Consider the following 14,401-nt stretch of genomic DNA (forward strand, 5'->3'; position numbering starts at 1 on the left):
GAACACTGCCCAGGGCTCTTGCCAGCATCCCAGGGAACCCAAAGTTTGACATCATCCCCAAGGCTGCACCCAAACCATCAGTGCGAGTCAAGGCCTGCTGGATCTGTTAAATCAGACCTACTGCAGGCAACAGCGCTGGGCTTGTCAATCAAAACAGTGTTGTTAAGCTTTTCTGGGAATGCCAATGGGAGCTGTTCCTTAAAGGAACCCAGCATTTTGTCTTAAGATCCACAAATTTTGACAATCCTGTGGCGGGTGCAATCAATGTCCTACCAAAAGCCAGAAGAGACTGCTGCCTACATAGAGTGTGGTAAATCAGATGTGAGAGAAAAACAGTTCCTTTACCGAGAATTCACCTCACTCACCAGAAATGGGAACTTGATTTCTATCACAACACAGAATTCCACCCACCTGAACACAGAAATCAATCATGGCATGGATTAAAAACAGAGTGCAACCCACCTGAGGCAGCTCCTTGTGAGCACAGTTTACTCCTCCAATTGGAATGATGTTGGGCATCAAAGGCCTTGGGTACTCTAGCACAAATTCCAACCTCAGGAGCCAAACAGAGCCCTTGTGTAAGAGATCCTGCACGGTCACCTCCCGCTGCAGGAACTCTGAAGCCAGTTTTGAGTAGGGTTCAAAGGCAAAATCACAGAGGAAAACGCTTGGGAAGTCAAGGAGTAGATTTTTCACCCGCTGGAGAAAAGTCATGCGGTCTGTAAGGTCTGTAAATACCCTGGGGACGTAGAAAGGGGGAAGGGGGCTTGGGACACTGAGTGGCTTCAAAATCTAACCCACATGGGATTCCTCGTAAGAAATAGATAGAAGGAAGGTAAAGATGCTCAGCTAGGATTACCCCACAGGGCACAAAAGGGTCTGTAAGGACAGCATCAAACTTGGCTCTCCTCAAGGTACCTGATGAGCTCTTTGTTTTGCAAGAGCTTTTCACAGCTGGAGAACTCCAAGTCAGTGATTCTTTTCATACCTCTGTACACTTTTAAAAATCTTTCAAAAAAAGATCCTTCTTCAAATGAAACCTGAAAGAACGCCTTAAAAATCTTTCTCCATCTCTTTCTGTGTGAAGGGGACTGAGAACATTTTCATCACAAAGTTCTTGGATGGTTTGATGTGCATGGAGACTTCAGGTGCCACCACGACCACCTCGTGTCCCTTCTGCTGGAGCATGTCCAGCACCTCCCGCATGCTGAGCCAGTGGCTCCCGTCCATTGGCACCACCAGGAGCTTCCCAGCAGCAGCCAGACCCAGCAGGGACAGGAGCAGAAGCACAGCTGGTGGAGAAGTACTGAGTCGCAGGGCCATTCCTGAAGGGATCAGGTGAGAGCCTGCAGGGCAGGGAACCTGCAGCAACACCGGTGCTTGCTCTGCACTGTGAAATTATCTGTGGCACAGCCCAACTGTGGATCTTTATTTTATGTGCTGTGTGGTAAATGTGTAATCACTGGTGTGATAAAAGCCTGCAGAACAAGCATGAGATTCCTGCCAAGTCCATAGAATCACCAGATAACTCCCATATGTCTATCAGAGGAACAGTAAAGGGTGCCCTAAGAATGCAGAGGGAGCTGCACTTTGGTTCCTTTCCTCTGGCTGTGGAAATTCTGAGATGTGTCACATGCATGACATACACGTTACTATTCCAACCAGCAGAGAGTCTCCTTCCCTCCAGGCCAGGACTGTCCCTTCTCCCTCTCTCTTGGAAAACTCATCTCTAGGAGACCCACACCCTAGAGCAGCTGTGGAACAGCTCTTTGAGATGGTTTCCAGCCTGAGAAGGCTGAAGAGATGGAAGGATGATGCCAGGTTTCTGAGCAGACATTTACAAACACTCTTTGAGGGCGACTTTAAACAGAACATTTCAGAGCCTAATTCTGTCCTTGGTTTGATCCCTGACAAAGCACCCATGGTGTCCAGCAGTGGTGGAGTTTTGTGAATGCTCAGGTGGCAAATCCCATTGTACATGGGGATGTCTGTAAATTGTCACAGCTACCTCTGTACTTCAAGCTGGGTGGAATTGCCACATGCTGGGCTTTGTGCTCCCGCCCTGCACCACACAACTCCTATGGAATATGAATGAAGAGAAAGCCAGGGTACCAAAAGTATTTTCCCAACTCTCCAGGATCTCCCCCAGAGAAGAACAGTAAACTGTCCAGGAGGAACACTCACAGGGCTCTTGCCAGCATCGCAGGGAACCCAAGCATGCAGCACATTGGAGCAGTTGGTATCATGCACAAGGCTACACCCAAACCCTCACTGCCAGTCAAGCTGTACGGAATGTGTCAAATCAGATCTGCTCCCGGCATCAGAGCTGGCATTTGGAGCCAGGAAAGAGTTTTTAACAGTCTCTGGGACATCCCGTTGGAGCTGGTCCTTAAAGGAACACTACACTTTGTCTTACTGTCCACAAATTCTGACAATCTCTTTGCTGGTGGCATCAACAGCCCATCACAGACCTTCACCAGAAGACCCTGGTGTTTCCCTTCAACTGAGAACCACTTTAAAGCCAGAAGGAACAGCTGCCAACACAAGATGTGGAAAATCAGAAATCAGTGAAAAACAGTTCCTTTCATGAGGATTCACCTCACCCACCCAAAACAGAAACTCAATTCCTATCTGCAACACAGAATTCCACCCTCCTGAACACAGAAATCAATCATGGCATGGATTAAAAACAGCGTGACCCACCTGAGGCAGCTCCTTGTGAGCACAGTTTACTCCTCCAATTGGAATGATGTTGGGCATCAAAGGCCTTGGGTAGTCGAGCACAAAATCCAACCTCAGGAGCCAAACAGAGCCCTTGCGTAAGAGATCCAGCACAGTCACCTCCCGCTGCAGGAACTCTGAAGCCAGTTTTGAGAATTGGTCAAAGGCAAAATCACAGAGGAAAAGGTTTTGGGTGTCAAAGAGCAGATTCTTCACTCGCTGGAGAAAAGTCATGCGGTCTGTAAGGCCTGTAAATCCCCTGGGGACGTAGGAAGGGGGCTTGGGACACTGAGTGGCTTCAAAATCTAAGCCACATGGGATTCCACGTAAGAAATACACAGCAGGAAGGGAAAGATGCTCAGCTAGGATTACCCCACAGGGCACAAAAGGGTCTGTAAGGATGGCATCAAACTTGCTCTCCTCAAGGTACCTGATGAGCTCCTTGTTTTGCAAGAGCTTTTCACAGCTGGTGACCCCAAAGTTAGTGATTCTTTTTATACCTTCAAGTACATGAAAAAATCTTTCAAAGAAAGTTCCTTCTTCAAATGAACCATGAAAAAATGCCTTAAAATCTTTCTCCATCTCTTCCTTTGTGAAGGGGACTGAGAACATTTTCATCACAAAGTTCTTGGATGGTTTGATGTGCATGGAGACTTCAGGTGCCACCACGACCACCTCGTGTCCCTTCTGCTGGAGCATGTCCAGCACCTCCCGCATGCTGAGCCAGTGGCTCCCGTCCATCGGCACCACCAACAGCTTCCCAGCAGCAGCCAGACCCAGCAGGGACAGGAGCAGAAGCACAGCTGGTGGAGAAGCACTGAGCCCCAGGGCCATTCCTGCAGGGATCAGGTGAGGGCTTCCAAGGAAGGGAACCTGCAGCAACACCAGTGCGTGCTCTGCGCTTTCAAGGAATCTGTGGCACAGCCCAACTTTGGATCCTTATTTTATGTGCTGGGCAGTGAATGTGTAATCCCTGATATGATAAAATGCTGCAGAACAAGCATGGAACTCCTGCCAAGTCCATAGAATGACCAGATAACTCCCAACTATCTCTATCAGACGAACAGTAAAGAGCGCCCCAGGAAGGAGGCAGATGTGGCTCTCGGACTGCACTTTGGTCCTTTCCCTCTGGCTGGACCTTCTGCATGTTCAGGAGATGTGCCACGTGTAGGAGATGTGTCACACGCACATCACCCTTGGGACTAGCAGAGGCTGCTCCTTTCCCACAACCAAGGCCTGTCCCCTCTCACATGGAAAGCTCATCTCTAGGAGACCCAGACCCTATGGCAGCTGTGGAACGGCTCTTTACGATGGTTTCTTGCCTGAGAAAACAGGAGAGGTGGATGGATGATACCAGGTTTCTGAGAAGAGATTTATGAACACTTGCCTTAGTTTAACACAATCTGGCATTTAGTGGGGGCAGAGAAGCCACAGAGACTGTTTCTGAGAGAGAAGCTCATCAAAACTTCTACTCAGTCCTGCAGAGCCAATCCCTGAAAGCTCTGACAATTGATGCATTGGCTGGCCCAATTTGAGAAGTTAGTGGTGGTTGTGAGAGGACATAACTAAGAACTAGAAAATGTGTGCAAGTTCTCTTTCCTCCTCTCCTACGTGGGGTGGTGAGGGGGCCACTGGGCTCCTTCCCAGCCTGGCCAGGGCCATGCCACAGTGTGGGGTCATCCTGGTGCTGTGAGTGGCCACATGTCTGATACCATGAGCTCAGGTCAGGAGTGCTCATGCAGCCAGGCCTATGCCAGCACCATCCGCAGTGAGCTGTGCTTCCTTGGTCACTTTCAGCCAGCCAATGCTCCGTGGGCAGAAGAGACAGGAGTGGCGGCAGCAGCTTTTCCTTTTTGGCACCCAGTGATTTGCGGAAGCAAACAAACTCCACAACTTTTGTGGAAGTTGTAAAGCCAGGTATATTTACTACAGTGATGGACTTATGCGGGAATCGTTCCCCTTAAATGACATGCATACCTCTCAGAAATCCAGATCCTTTTTTATCTCCCTCTCAAATACATATGCATGCAATTTCACAAGAGGTTCATACATATTCATTCTACTGATTCGTGTGACATTTGCCACTAATTCTTCTTTATCAGAAAGAACTCCTGGGTCAGGTTGCCCTACTCTGCCTGACCTCCCCCTCCCCCCTTATCTCTGTCCTTCGGCTGAAGCAGTTTCTCCAAGCAGAGGGTTTTTGCGAGAACAGGCAGTCAGACTAAACAGCAAGCTACAGACTTAACTCAAAGATGCACATCTCACCTAAATCAAAATGGATTTCTACCCTGGAAAATTTCCACTCTGCTTCACTGGCATGAGGAGAGGCACTGAGCGACGCCGGTGGCCGGTGCGGCTTGCATGGTGCCAGCAGCCACCATTTGACCAGCAGCGAGGAGCATGGCAAGCAATTCCCCAATGCGGGGCCAGATGAGATCAACCTTTTAGTGCTGCAGGACTCTACAGAAACTTTTCAATTAACAGAACGTGAGAAGAAATGAATACACAGACAGCAATTCTCTCGCGAGTCAGAGAAAAGGGAGAAGTGAAGACATGAGGAGAACAACATGATGACACTAAGGTTGGTGAAAAGGAGGGAGGGGGTGAAGGAGGTGCTCCAGGCCTTGGAGCTGAGATGCTTCTGCATGCTGTGATGAGGTCTAAAAAACAACAGTTTCCCTGTAATTTATGAAGTGCATGGGGGAATTCAGAGTTCACCTGCAGCCCATGACAAAGAGTGCTCACACTGGAGCGTGTGGATGCAGAAAAGCTGTGATCTAGTGAGGAATTTGAACACAGAGAAAAGACCCTTGCTTCCAGAGATAGAAAAAGAAGACCCTTGCTTCCAAACTAGAACAGCTCATCCTTAAAAGACTACATGGCATGAAGTAAAACGACCCAGGCAAACAGTTGTAGGAAGATTGCTTTGCCCCTGGGAGGGACTCATGTTGTAGCAGGTGGGGCATGACTGCTACTCGTGAAAATTAGAACCATGTTGGAGAAGTTCACAGAGAACTGTTCCATGAAAAAGACCCCCCATAGCAGAACATACCCCTCTCCTTAAGCAAACTGATGAAAGATTTTTAGAAGTGACAAACTGACTACAACCCTCATGTTTTGTCTCTCTGCATTGTTGGTGGGAATGAAAGAAGGGCGGGGGGTGCAGGGGAAGGTATTCAAAAAGTAGTCAGCATTATCCTCTTTTAATTCTGTTAATAAATTTTTCTTTATACCTTTTAAGTTTTGAGCCTGTTCTGCCCTTAAAGTGTTCCTTCCCAATCCCTACCTCAACTCATGAGCCCCTTTTGTCTTTGCCTCTCCTCTGCTCCAATATAGCAGAGCAGAACGAGTAAATGGGTTTTTTCTGGGTGCCTAGCTTCTAGCCGGTGTCAAATTCCAACAGCACTCTTTGAGGGAGACTTTCCACAGAACAATTCAGGGCCTAATTCTGGCTTCCTTTTTGTCACAGACAAAGCACCCATGATGTCCAGCAGTGGTGGAGTTGTGTGAAAGCTCACGTGGCCAATCCCAGTGTGCACGGGTATGTCTGTCACAGCCACCCCCACACTTGGGGATGGGTGGAATTGCCACATATTGGACCTCATTATCCCACCCCACATCACACAAATCCTAAGGAACAGGACTGAAGAGAAAGCCAGGGCACCAAAAGCACTCACCCAAGTCAATAGGCTCTCCTCTGGAGCAGCAGAGGAGGCTCTCCAGGAGGAACACTGCCCAGGGCTCTTGCCAGCATCCCAGGGAACCCAAAGTTTGACATCATCCCCAAGGCTGCACCCAAACCATCAGTGCGAGTCAAGGCCTGCTGGATCTGTTAAATCAGACCTACTGCAGGCAACAGCGCTGGGCTTGTCAATCAAAACAGTGTTGTTAAGCTTTTCTGGGAATGCCAATGGGAGCTGTTCCTTAAAGGAACCCAGCATTTTGTCTTAAGATCCACAAATTTTGACAATCCTGTGGCGGGTGCAATCAATGTCCTACCAAAAGCCAGAAGAGACTGCTGCCTACATAGAGTGTGGTAAATCAGATGTGAGAGAAAAACAGTTCCTTTACCGAGAATTCACCTCACTCACCAGAAATGGGAACTTGATTTCTATCACAACACAGAATTCCACCCACCTGAACACAGAAATCAATCATGGCATGGATTAAAAACAGAGTGCAACCCACCTGAGGCAGCTCCTTGTGAGCACAGTTTACTCCTCCAATTGGAATGATGTTGGGCATCAAAGGCCTTGGGTACTCTAGCACAAATTCCAACCTCAGGAGCCAAACAGAGCCCTTGTGTAAGAGATCCTGCACAGTCACCTCCCGCTGCAGGAACTCTGAAGCCAGTTTTGAGTAGGGTTCAAAGGCAAAATCACAGAGGAAAACGCTTGGGAAGTCAAAGAGTAGATTTTTCACCCGCTGGAGAAAAGTCATGAGGTCTGTAAGGCCTGTAAATACCCTGGGGATGTAGGAAGGGGGAAGGGGGCTTGGGACACTGAGTGGCTTCAAAATCTAACCCACATGGGATTCCTCGTAAGAAATAGATAGAAGGAAGGGAAAGATGCTCAGCTAGGATTACCCCACAGGGCACAAAAGGGTCTGTAAGGAGAGCATCAAACTTGGGTCTCCTCAAGGTACCTGATGAGCTCTTTGTTTTGCAAGAACTTTTCACAGCTGGAGAACTCCAAGTCAGTGATTCTTTTCATACCTCTGTACACTTTTAAAAATCTTTCAAAAAAAGATCCTTCTTCAAATGAAACCTGAAAGAACGCCTTAAAAATCTTTCTCCATCTCTTTCTGTGTGAAGGGGACTGAGAACATTTTCATCACAAAGTTCTTGGATGGTTTGATGTGCAAAGCCACTTCAGGTGCCACCACGACCACCTCGTGTCCCTTCTGCCGGAGCATGTCCAGCACCTCCCGCATGCTGAGCCAGTGGCTCCCGTCCATCGGCACCACCAGGAGCTTCCCAGCAGCAGCCAGACCCAGCAGGGACAGGAGCAGAAGCACAGCTGGTGGAGAAGTACTGAGCCCCAGGGCCATTCCTGCAGGGATCAGGTGAGAGCCTGCAGGGCAGGGAACCTGCAGCAACACCGGTGCTTGCTCTGCACTGTGAAATTATCTGTGGCACAGCCCAACTGTGGATCTTTATTTTATGTGCTGTGTGGTAAATGTGTAATCACTGGTGTGATAAAAGCCTGCAGAACAAGCATGAGATTCCTGCCAAGTCCATAGAATCACCAGATAACTCCCATATGTCTATCAGAGGAACAGTAAAGGGTGCCCTAAGAATGCAGAGGGAGCTGCACTTTGGTTCCTTTCCTCTGGCTGTGGAAATTCTGAGATGTGTCACATGCATGACATACACGTTACTATTCCAACCAGCAGAGAGTCTCCTTCCCTCCAGGCCAGGACTGTCCCTTCTCCCTCTCTCTTGGAAAACTCATCTCTAGGAGACCCACACCCTAGAGCAGCTGTGGAACAGCTCTTTGAGATGGTTTCCAGCCTGAGAAGGCTGAAGAGATGGAAGGATGATGCCAGGTTTCTGAGCAGACATTTACAAACACTCTTTGAGGGCGACTTTAAACAGAACATTTCAGAGCCTAATTCTGTCCTTGGTTTGATCCCTGACAAAGCACCCATGGTGTCCAGCAGTGGTGGAGTTTTGTGAATGCTCAGGTGGCAAATCCCATTGTACATGGGGATGTCTGTAAATTGTCACAGCTACCTCTGTACTTCAAGCTGGGTGGAATTGCCACATGCTGGGCTTTGTGCTCCCGCCCTGCACCACACAACTCCTATGGAATATGAATGAAGAGAAAGCCAGGGTACCAAAAGTATTTTCCCAACTCTCCAGGATCTCCCCCAGAGAAGAACAGTAAACTGTCCAGGAGGAACACTCACAGGGCTCTTGCCAGCATCGCAGGGAACCCAAGCATGCAGCACATTGGAGCAGTTGGTATCATGCACAAGGCTACACCCAAACCCTCACTGCCAGTCAAGCTGTACGGAATGTGTCAAATCAGATCTGCTCCCGGCATCAGAGCTGGCATTTGGAGCCAGGAAAGAGTTTTTAACAGTCTCTGGGACATCCCGTTGGAGCTGGTCCTTAAAGGAACACTACACTTTGTCTTACTGTCCACAAATTCTGACAATCTCTTTGCTGGTGGCATCAACAGCCCATCACAGACCTTCACCAGAAGACCCTGGTGTTTCCCTTCAACTGAGAACCACTTTAAAGCCAGAAGGAACAGCTGCCAACACAAGATGTGGAAAATCAGAAATCAGTGAAAAACAGTTCCTTTCATGAGGATTCACCTCACCCACCCAAAACAGAAACTCAATTCCTATCTGCAACACAGAATTCCACCCTCCTGAACACAGAAATCAATCATGGCATGGATTAAAAACAGCGTGACCCACCTGAGGCAGCTCCTTGTGAGCACAGTTTACTCCTCCAATTGGAATGATGTTGGGCATCAAAGGCCTTGGGTAGTCGAGCACAAAATCCAACCTCAGGAGCCAAACAGAGCCCTTGCGTAAGAGATCCCGCACGGTCACCTCCCGCTGCAGGAACTCTGAAGCCAGTTTTGAGAATTGGTCAAAGGCAAAATCACAGAGGAAAAGGTTTTGGGTGTCAAAGAGCAGATTCTTCACTCGCTGGAGAAAAGTCATGCGGTCTGTAAGGCCTGTAAATCCCCTGGGGACGTAGGAAGGGGGCTTGGGACACTGAGTGGCTTCAAAATCTAAGCCACATGGGATTCCACGTAAGAAATACACAGCAGGAAGGGAAAGATGCTCAGCTAGGATTACCCCACAGGGCACAAAAGGGTCTGTAAGGATGGCATCAAACTTGCTCTCCTCAAGGTACCTGATGAGCTCCTTGTTTTGCAAGAGCTTTTCACAGCTGGTGACCCCAAAGTTAGTGATTCTTTTTATACCTTCAAGTACATGAAAAAATCTTTCAAAGAAAGTTCCTTCTTCAAATGAAACCTGGGCGAATGCCTTAAAATCTTTCTCCATCTCTTCTTCTGTGAAGGGGATTGAGTACATTTTCATCACAAAGTTCTTGGATGGTTTGATGTGCATGGAGACTTCAGGTGCCACCACGACCACCTCGTGTCCCTTCTGCTGGAGCATGTCCAGCACCTCCCGCATGCTGAGCCAGTGGCTCCCGTCCACCGGCACCACCAGGAGCTTCCCAGCAGCAGCCAGACCCAGCAGGGACAGGAGCAGAAGCACAACTGGTGGAGAAGCACTGAGCCCCAGGGCCATTCCTGCAGGGATCAGGTGAGAGCCTCCAGGGAAGGAAACCTGCAGCAACACCAGTGCTTGCTCTGCGCTTTCAAGCAATCTGTGGCACAGCCCAACTTTGGATCCTTATTTTATGTGCTGGGTGGTGAATGTGTAATCCCTGATATGATAAAATGCTGCAGAACAAGCATGGAGCCAAGTCCATAGAATGACCAGATAACTCCCAACTATCTCTATCAGACGAACAGTAAAGAGCGCCCCAGGAAGGAGGCAGATGTGGCTCTCGGACTGCACTTTGGTCCTTTCCCTCTGGCTGGACCTTCTGCATGTTCAGGAGATGTGCCACGTGTAGGAGATGTGTCACACGCACATCACCCTTGGGACTAGCAGAGGCTGCTCCTTTCCCACAACCAAGGCCTGTCCCCTCTCACATGGAAAGCTCATCTCTAGGAGACCCAGACCCTATGGCAGCTGTGGAACGGCTCTTTACGATGGTTTCTTGCCTGAGAAAACAGGAGAGGTGGATGGATGATACCAGGTTTCTGAGAAGAGATTTATGAACACTTGCCTTAGTTTAACACAATCTGGCATTTAGTGGGGGCAGAGAAGCCACAGAGACTGTTTCTGAGAGAGAAGCTCATCAAAACTTCTACTCAGTCCTGCAGAGCCAATCCCTGAAAGCTCTGACAATTGATGCATTGGCTGGCCCAATTTGAGAAGTTAGTGGTGGTTGTGAGAGGACATAACTAAGAACTAGAAAATGTGTGCAAGTTCTCTTTCCTCCTCTCCTACATGGGGTGGTGAGGGGGCCACTGGGCTCCTTCCCAGCCTGGCCAGGGCCATGCCACAGTGTGGGGCCATCCTGGTGCTGTGAGTGGCCACATGTCTGATACCATGAGCTCAGGTCAGGAGTGCTCATGCAGCCAGGGCTATGCCAGCACCATCCGCAGTGAGCTGTGCTTCCTTGGTCACTTTCAGCCAGCCAATGCTCCGTGGGCAGAAGAGACAGGAGTGGCGGCAGCAGCTTTTCCTTTTTGGCACCCAGTGATTTGCAGAAGCAAACAAACTCCACAACTTTTGTGGAAGTTGTAAAGCCAGGTATATTTACTACAGTGATGGACTTATTCGGGAATCGTTCCCCTTAAATGACATGCATACCTCTCAGAAATCCAGATCCTTTTTTATCTCCCTCTCAAATACATATGCATGCAATTTCACAAGAGGTTCATACATATTCATTCTACTGATTCGTGTGACATTTGCCACTAATTCTTCTTTATCAGAAAGAACTCCTGGGTCAGGTTGCCCTACTCTGCCTGACCTCCCCCTCCCCCCTTATCTCTGTCCTTCGGCTGAAGCAGTTTCTCCAAGCAGAGGGTTTTTGCGAGAACAGGCAGTCAGACTAAACAGCAAGCTACAGACTTAACTCAAAGATGCACATTTCACCTAAATCAAAATGGATTTCTACCCTGGAAAATTTCCACTCTGCTTCACTGGCATGAGGAGAGGCACTGAGCAACGCCGGTGGCCGGTGCGGCTTGCATGGTGCCAGCAGCCACCATTTGACCAGCAGCGAGGAGCATGGCAAGCAATTCCCCAATGCGGGGCCAGATGAGATCAACCTTTTAGTGCTGCAGGACTCTACAGAAACTTTTCAATTAACAGAACGTGAGAAGAAATGAATACACAGACAGCAATTCTCTCGCGAGTCAGAGAAAAGGGAGAAGTGAAGACATGAGGAGAACAACATGATGACACTAAGGTTGGTGAAAAGGAGGGAGGGGGTGAAGGAGGTGCTCCAGGCCTTGGAGCTGAGATGCTTCTGCATGCTGTGATGAGGTCTAAAAAACAACAGTTTCCCTGTAATTTATGAAGTGCATGGGGGAATTCAGAGTTCACCTGCAGCCCGTGACAAAGAGTGCTCACACTGGAGCGTGTGGATGCAGAAAAGCTGTGATCTAGTGAGGAATTTGAACACAGAGAAAAGACCCTTGCTTCCAGAGATAGAAAAAGAAGACCCTTGCTTCCAAACTAGAACAGCTCATCCTTAAAAGACTACATGGCATGAAGTAAAACGACCCAGGCAAACAGTTGTAGGAAGATTGCTTTGCCCCTGGGAGGGACTCATGTTGTAGCAGGTGGGGCATGACTGCTACTCGTGAAAATTAGAACCATGTTGGAGAAGTTCACAGAGAACTGTTCCATGAAAAAGACCCCCCATAGCAGAACATACCCCTCTCCTTAAGCAAACTGATGAAAGATTTTTAGAAGTGACAAACTGACTACAACCCTCATGTTTTGTCTCTCTGCATTGTTGGTGGGAATGAAAGAAGGGCGGGGGGTGCAGGGGAAGGTATTCAAAAAGTAGTCAGCATTATCCTCTTTTAATTCTGTTAATAAATTTTTCTTTATACCTTTTAAGTTTTGAGCCTGTTCTGCCCTTAAAGTGTTCCTTCCCAATCCCTACCTCAACTCATGAGCCCCTTTTGTCTTTCCCTCTCCTCTGCTCCAATATAGCAGAGCAGAACGAGTAAATGGGTTTTTTCTGGGTGCCTAGCTTCTAGCCAGGGTCAAATTCCAACAGCACTCTTTGAGGGAGACTTTCCACAGAACAATTCAGGGCCTAATTCTGGCTTCCTTTTTGTCACAGACAAAGCACCCATGATGTCCAGCAGTGGTGGAGTTGTGTGAAAGCTCACGTGGCCAATCCCAGTGTGCACGAGTATGTCTGTCACAGCCACCCCCACACATGGGGATGAGTGGAATAGCCATAATGTGGGCTTCATTATCCCAGCCCACATCGCACAAATCCTAGGGAACAGGACTGAAGAGAAGGCCAGGGCACCAAAAGCACTCACCCAATTTGCTAGGTTCTCCCCTGGAGCAGCAGAGGAGGCTCTCCAGGAGGAACACTGCCCAGGGCTCTTGCCAGCATCCAAGGGAACACAAAGTTTGGCATCATCCCTAAGGCTGCACCCAAACCCAAACATCAGTGCCAGTAAAGGCCTGCTGGACATGTCAAATCAGATCTGCTCCAAGCATCACAGCTGGGCACTCTGCTGGTGTAATCAATAACCCATCACAGACCTTCACCAGAAAACCCTGGTAATTCCCTTCAACAGAGCACTCTTTAAATGTCAGAAGGAACAGCTGTCTACACACAAAGTGGAAGTCAGGAAGAAGGAGAGATAAATGGTTCCTTTCATAAGGATTCACTTCACTCACCAGAAACAGAAGCTCTTTCCTATTGCATAAAAAAAATTCCCCCCTCCTAAACACAAAAACCAATCATGGCATGAATTAAAAGAGTGTGACCCACCTGAGGCAGCTCCTTGTGAGCACAGTTTACTCCTCCAATTGGAATGATGTTGGGCATCAAAGGCCTTGGATACTCTAGCACAAAATCTGACCTCATGAGCCAAACTGAAGCCTGGCGTAAGAGATCCAGCACAGTCACCTCCCGCTGCAGGAACTCTGAAGCCAGTTTTGAGTAGGGCTCAAAGGCAAAATCACAGAGAAAAATATCTGGGATGTCATGAAGCAGATTCTTCACTCGCTGAAGAAAGGTCATGTTGTCTGTAAATTGTGTAAATCCCCTGGGGACATAGGAAGGAGGCTTGGGACACTGAGTGGCTTCAAAATCTAACCCACATGGGATTCCTCGTAAGAAATAGACAGCAGGAAGGGAAAGGTGCTTCGCCAGGATTGCCCCACATAGTAGGACAGGGTCTGTAAGGACGGCATCAAACTTGCTCTCCTCAAGGTACCTGATGAGCTCCTTATTTTGCAGGAGATGTCCACAGCTGGTGACCCCAAAGTAAGTGATTCTTTTGATACCTTGGTAGGCTTTAACAAATCTTTCCAGAAAAGATCCTTGTTCAAATGAAAAATGAAAAAATGCCTGGAATTGTTTCTTCAAATCTTCCTGTGTGTAGGGGACCGGGTACATTTTCATCACAAACTTCTTTGATGGTTTGATGTGCAAAGCCACTTCGGGTGCCACCACGACCAGCTCGTGTCCCCTCTGCCTCAGGATGTCCAGCACCTCCCGCATGCTGAGCCAGTGGCTTCCATCCACTGGCACCACCAGGAGCTTCCCAGCAGCAGCCAGACCCAGCAGGGACAGGAGCAGAAGCACAGCTGGTGGAGAAGCACTGAGCCCCAGGGCCATTTCTGCAGGGATCAGGTGAGAGCCTCCACAGAAAGAGTTCCCTAGCTTTGTGATTTTAAGTTATCTGTCTCTGATTTTTATGGATGGTCTTTAGACTTATTTGCATTTGGTAAATGTTTAAACCTGGACATGGCAAAGGTAGCAGAAAAGGTTAAGGTTCATCTTATCTGGCAGACGCAAATCGGGGCCGGAGTTACCCTGGGAAACACTCCCCTCTCTCTATTGGAGGAGCAGTGGGTTGGAGGAACG

At 48.5% G+C, this 14,401-nt stretch overlaps 5 protein-coding genes across 5 annotated transcripts; all 5 read right to left on the reverse strand.

Annotated features, from left to right (window-relative positions):
• Positions 1 to 77: 77 nt before the first annotated feature.
• LOC128937862 (UDP-glucuronosyltransferase 1A1-like) lies at positions 78 to 1,323 on the reverse strand. The gene is given in 5 exon segments (XM_054277723.1): positions 78 to 197; positions 463 to 750; positions 752 to 919; positions 921 to 1,064; positions 1,066 to 1,323. Coding segments are annotated over 5 exon segments (978 nt in total).
• A 974-nt stretch (positions 1,324 to 2,297) lies between these two features.
• On the reverse strand, positions 2,298 to 3,573 carry LOC128937863 (UDP-glucuronosyltransferase 1A1-like). The gene is made up of 2 exons (XM_054277724.1): positions 2,704 to 3,573; positions 2,298 to 2,534 (listed from the first exon to the last, which is right to left on the reverse strand). The coding sequence occupies exons 1-2, from the start codon at positions 3,553 to 3,555 to the stop codon at positions 2,298 to 2,300; spliced, it is 1,089 nt and encodes a 362-aa protein (XP_054133699.1). The 5' UTR covers positions 3,556 to 3,573.
• A 2,091-nt stretch (positions 3,574 to 5,664) lies between these two features.
• On the reverse strand, positions 5,665 to 7,770 carry LOC128937864 (UDP-glucuronosyltransferase 1A1-like). Its single transcript, XM_054277725.1, is given in 5 exon segments — positions 5,665 to 5,736; positions 6,910 to 7,206; positions 7,208 to 7,348; positions 7,350 to 7,505; positions 7,507 to 7,770. Coding segments are annotated over 5 exon segments (930 nt in total).
• A 974-nt stretch (positions 7,771 to 8,744) lies between these two features.
• On the reverse strand, positions 8,745 to 10,002 carry LOC128937865 (UDP-glucuronosyltransferase 1A1-like). The gene is made up of 2 exons (XM_054277727.1): positions 9,151 to 10,002; positions 8,745 to 8,981 (listed from the first exon to the last, which is right to left on the reverse strand). The coding sequence occupies exons 1-2, from the start codon at positions 10,000 to 10,002 to the stop codon at positions 8,745 to 8,747; spliced, it is 1,089 nt and encodes a 362-aa protein (XP_054133702.1).
• A 2,103-nt stretch (positions 10,003 to 12,105) lies between these two features.
• LOC128937866 (UDP-glucuronosyltransferase 1A1-like) lies at positions 12,106 to 14,152 on the reverse strand. The gene is made up of 2 exons (XM_054277728.1): positions 13,301 to 14,152; positions 12,106 to 12,177 (listed from the first exon to the last, which is right to left on the reverse strand). The coding sequence occupies exons 1-2, from the start codon at positions 14,150 to 14,152 to the stop codon at positions 12,106 to 12,108; spliced, it is 924 nt and encodes a 307-aa protein (XP_054133703.1).
• Between the last annotated feature and the right edge of the window lie 249 nt (positions 14,153 to 14,401).

Source organism: Melozone crissalis, unplaced genomic scaffold, assembly GCF_028551555.1.
Source record: "Melozone crissalis strain CALT ecotype California unplaced genomic scaffold, PUWL_Pcris_2 ptg000023l_1, whole genome shotgun sequence".
Taxonomy (NCBI): Eukaryota; Metazoa; Chordata; class Aves; order Passeriformes; family Passerellidae; genus Melozone; species Melozone crissalis.

What these genes read in the sequence shown, in the direction of transcription:
- LOC128937866 (XM_054277728.1), bottom strand. Translation starts at nt 14,152, where the DNA reads ATGGCCCTGGGGCTCAGTGCTTCTCCACCAGCTGTGCTTCTGCTCCTG. An exon ending in CTCACAAGGAGCTGCCTCAG is followed by an intron (nt 12,178 to 13,300) that starts GTGGGTCACACT and finishes TTCATGGAACAG; the next exon opens with TTCTCTGTGAACTTCTCCAA.
- LOC128937863 (XM_054277724.1), bottom strand. Translation starts at nt 3,555, where the DNA reads ATGGCCCTGGGGCTCAGTGCTTCTCCACCAGCTGTGCTTCTGCTCCTG. An exon ending in CTCACAAGGAGCTGCCTCAG is followed by an intron (nt 2,535 to 2,703) that starts GTGGGTCACGCT and finishes TTGTGTTGGCAG; the next exon opens with CTGTTCCTTCTGGCTTTAAA.
- LOC128937865 (XM_054277727.1), bottom strand. Translation starts at nt 10,002, where the DNA reads ATGGCCCTGGGGCTCAGTGCTTCTCCACCAGTTGTGCTTCTGCTCCTG. An exon ending in CTCACAAGGAGCTGCCTCAG is followed by an intron (nt 8,982 to 9,150) that starts GTGGGTCACGCT and finishes TTGTGTTGGCAG; the next exon opens with CTGTTCCTTCTGGCTTTAAA.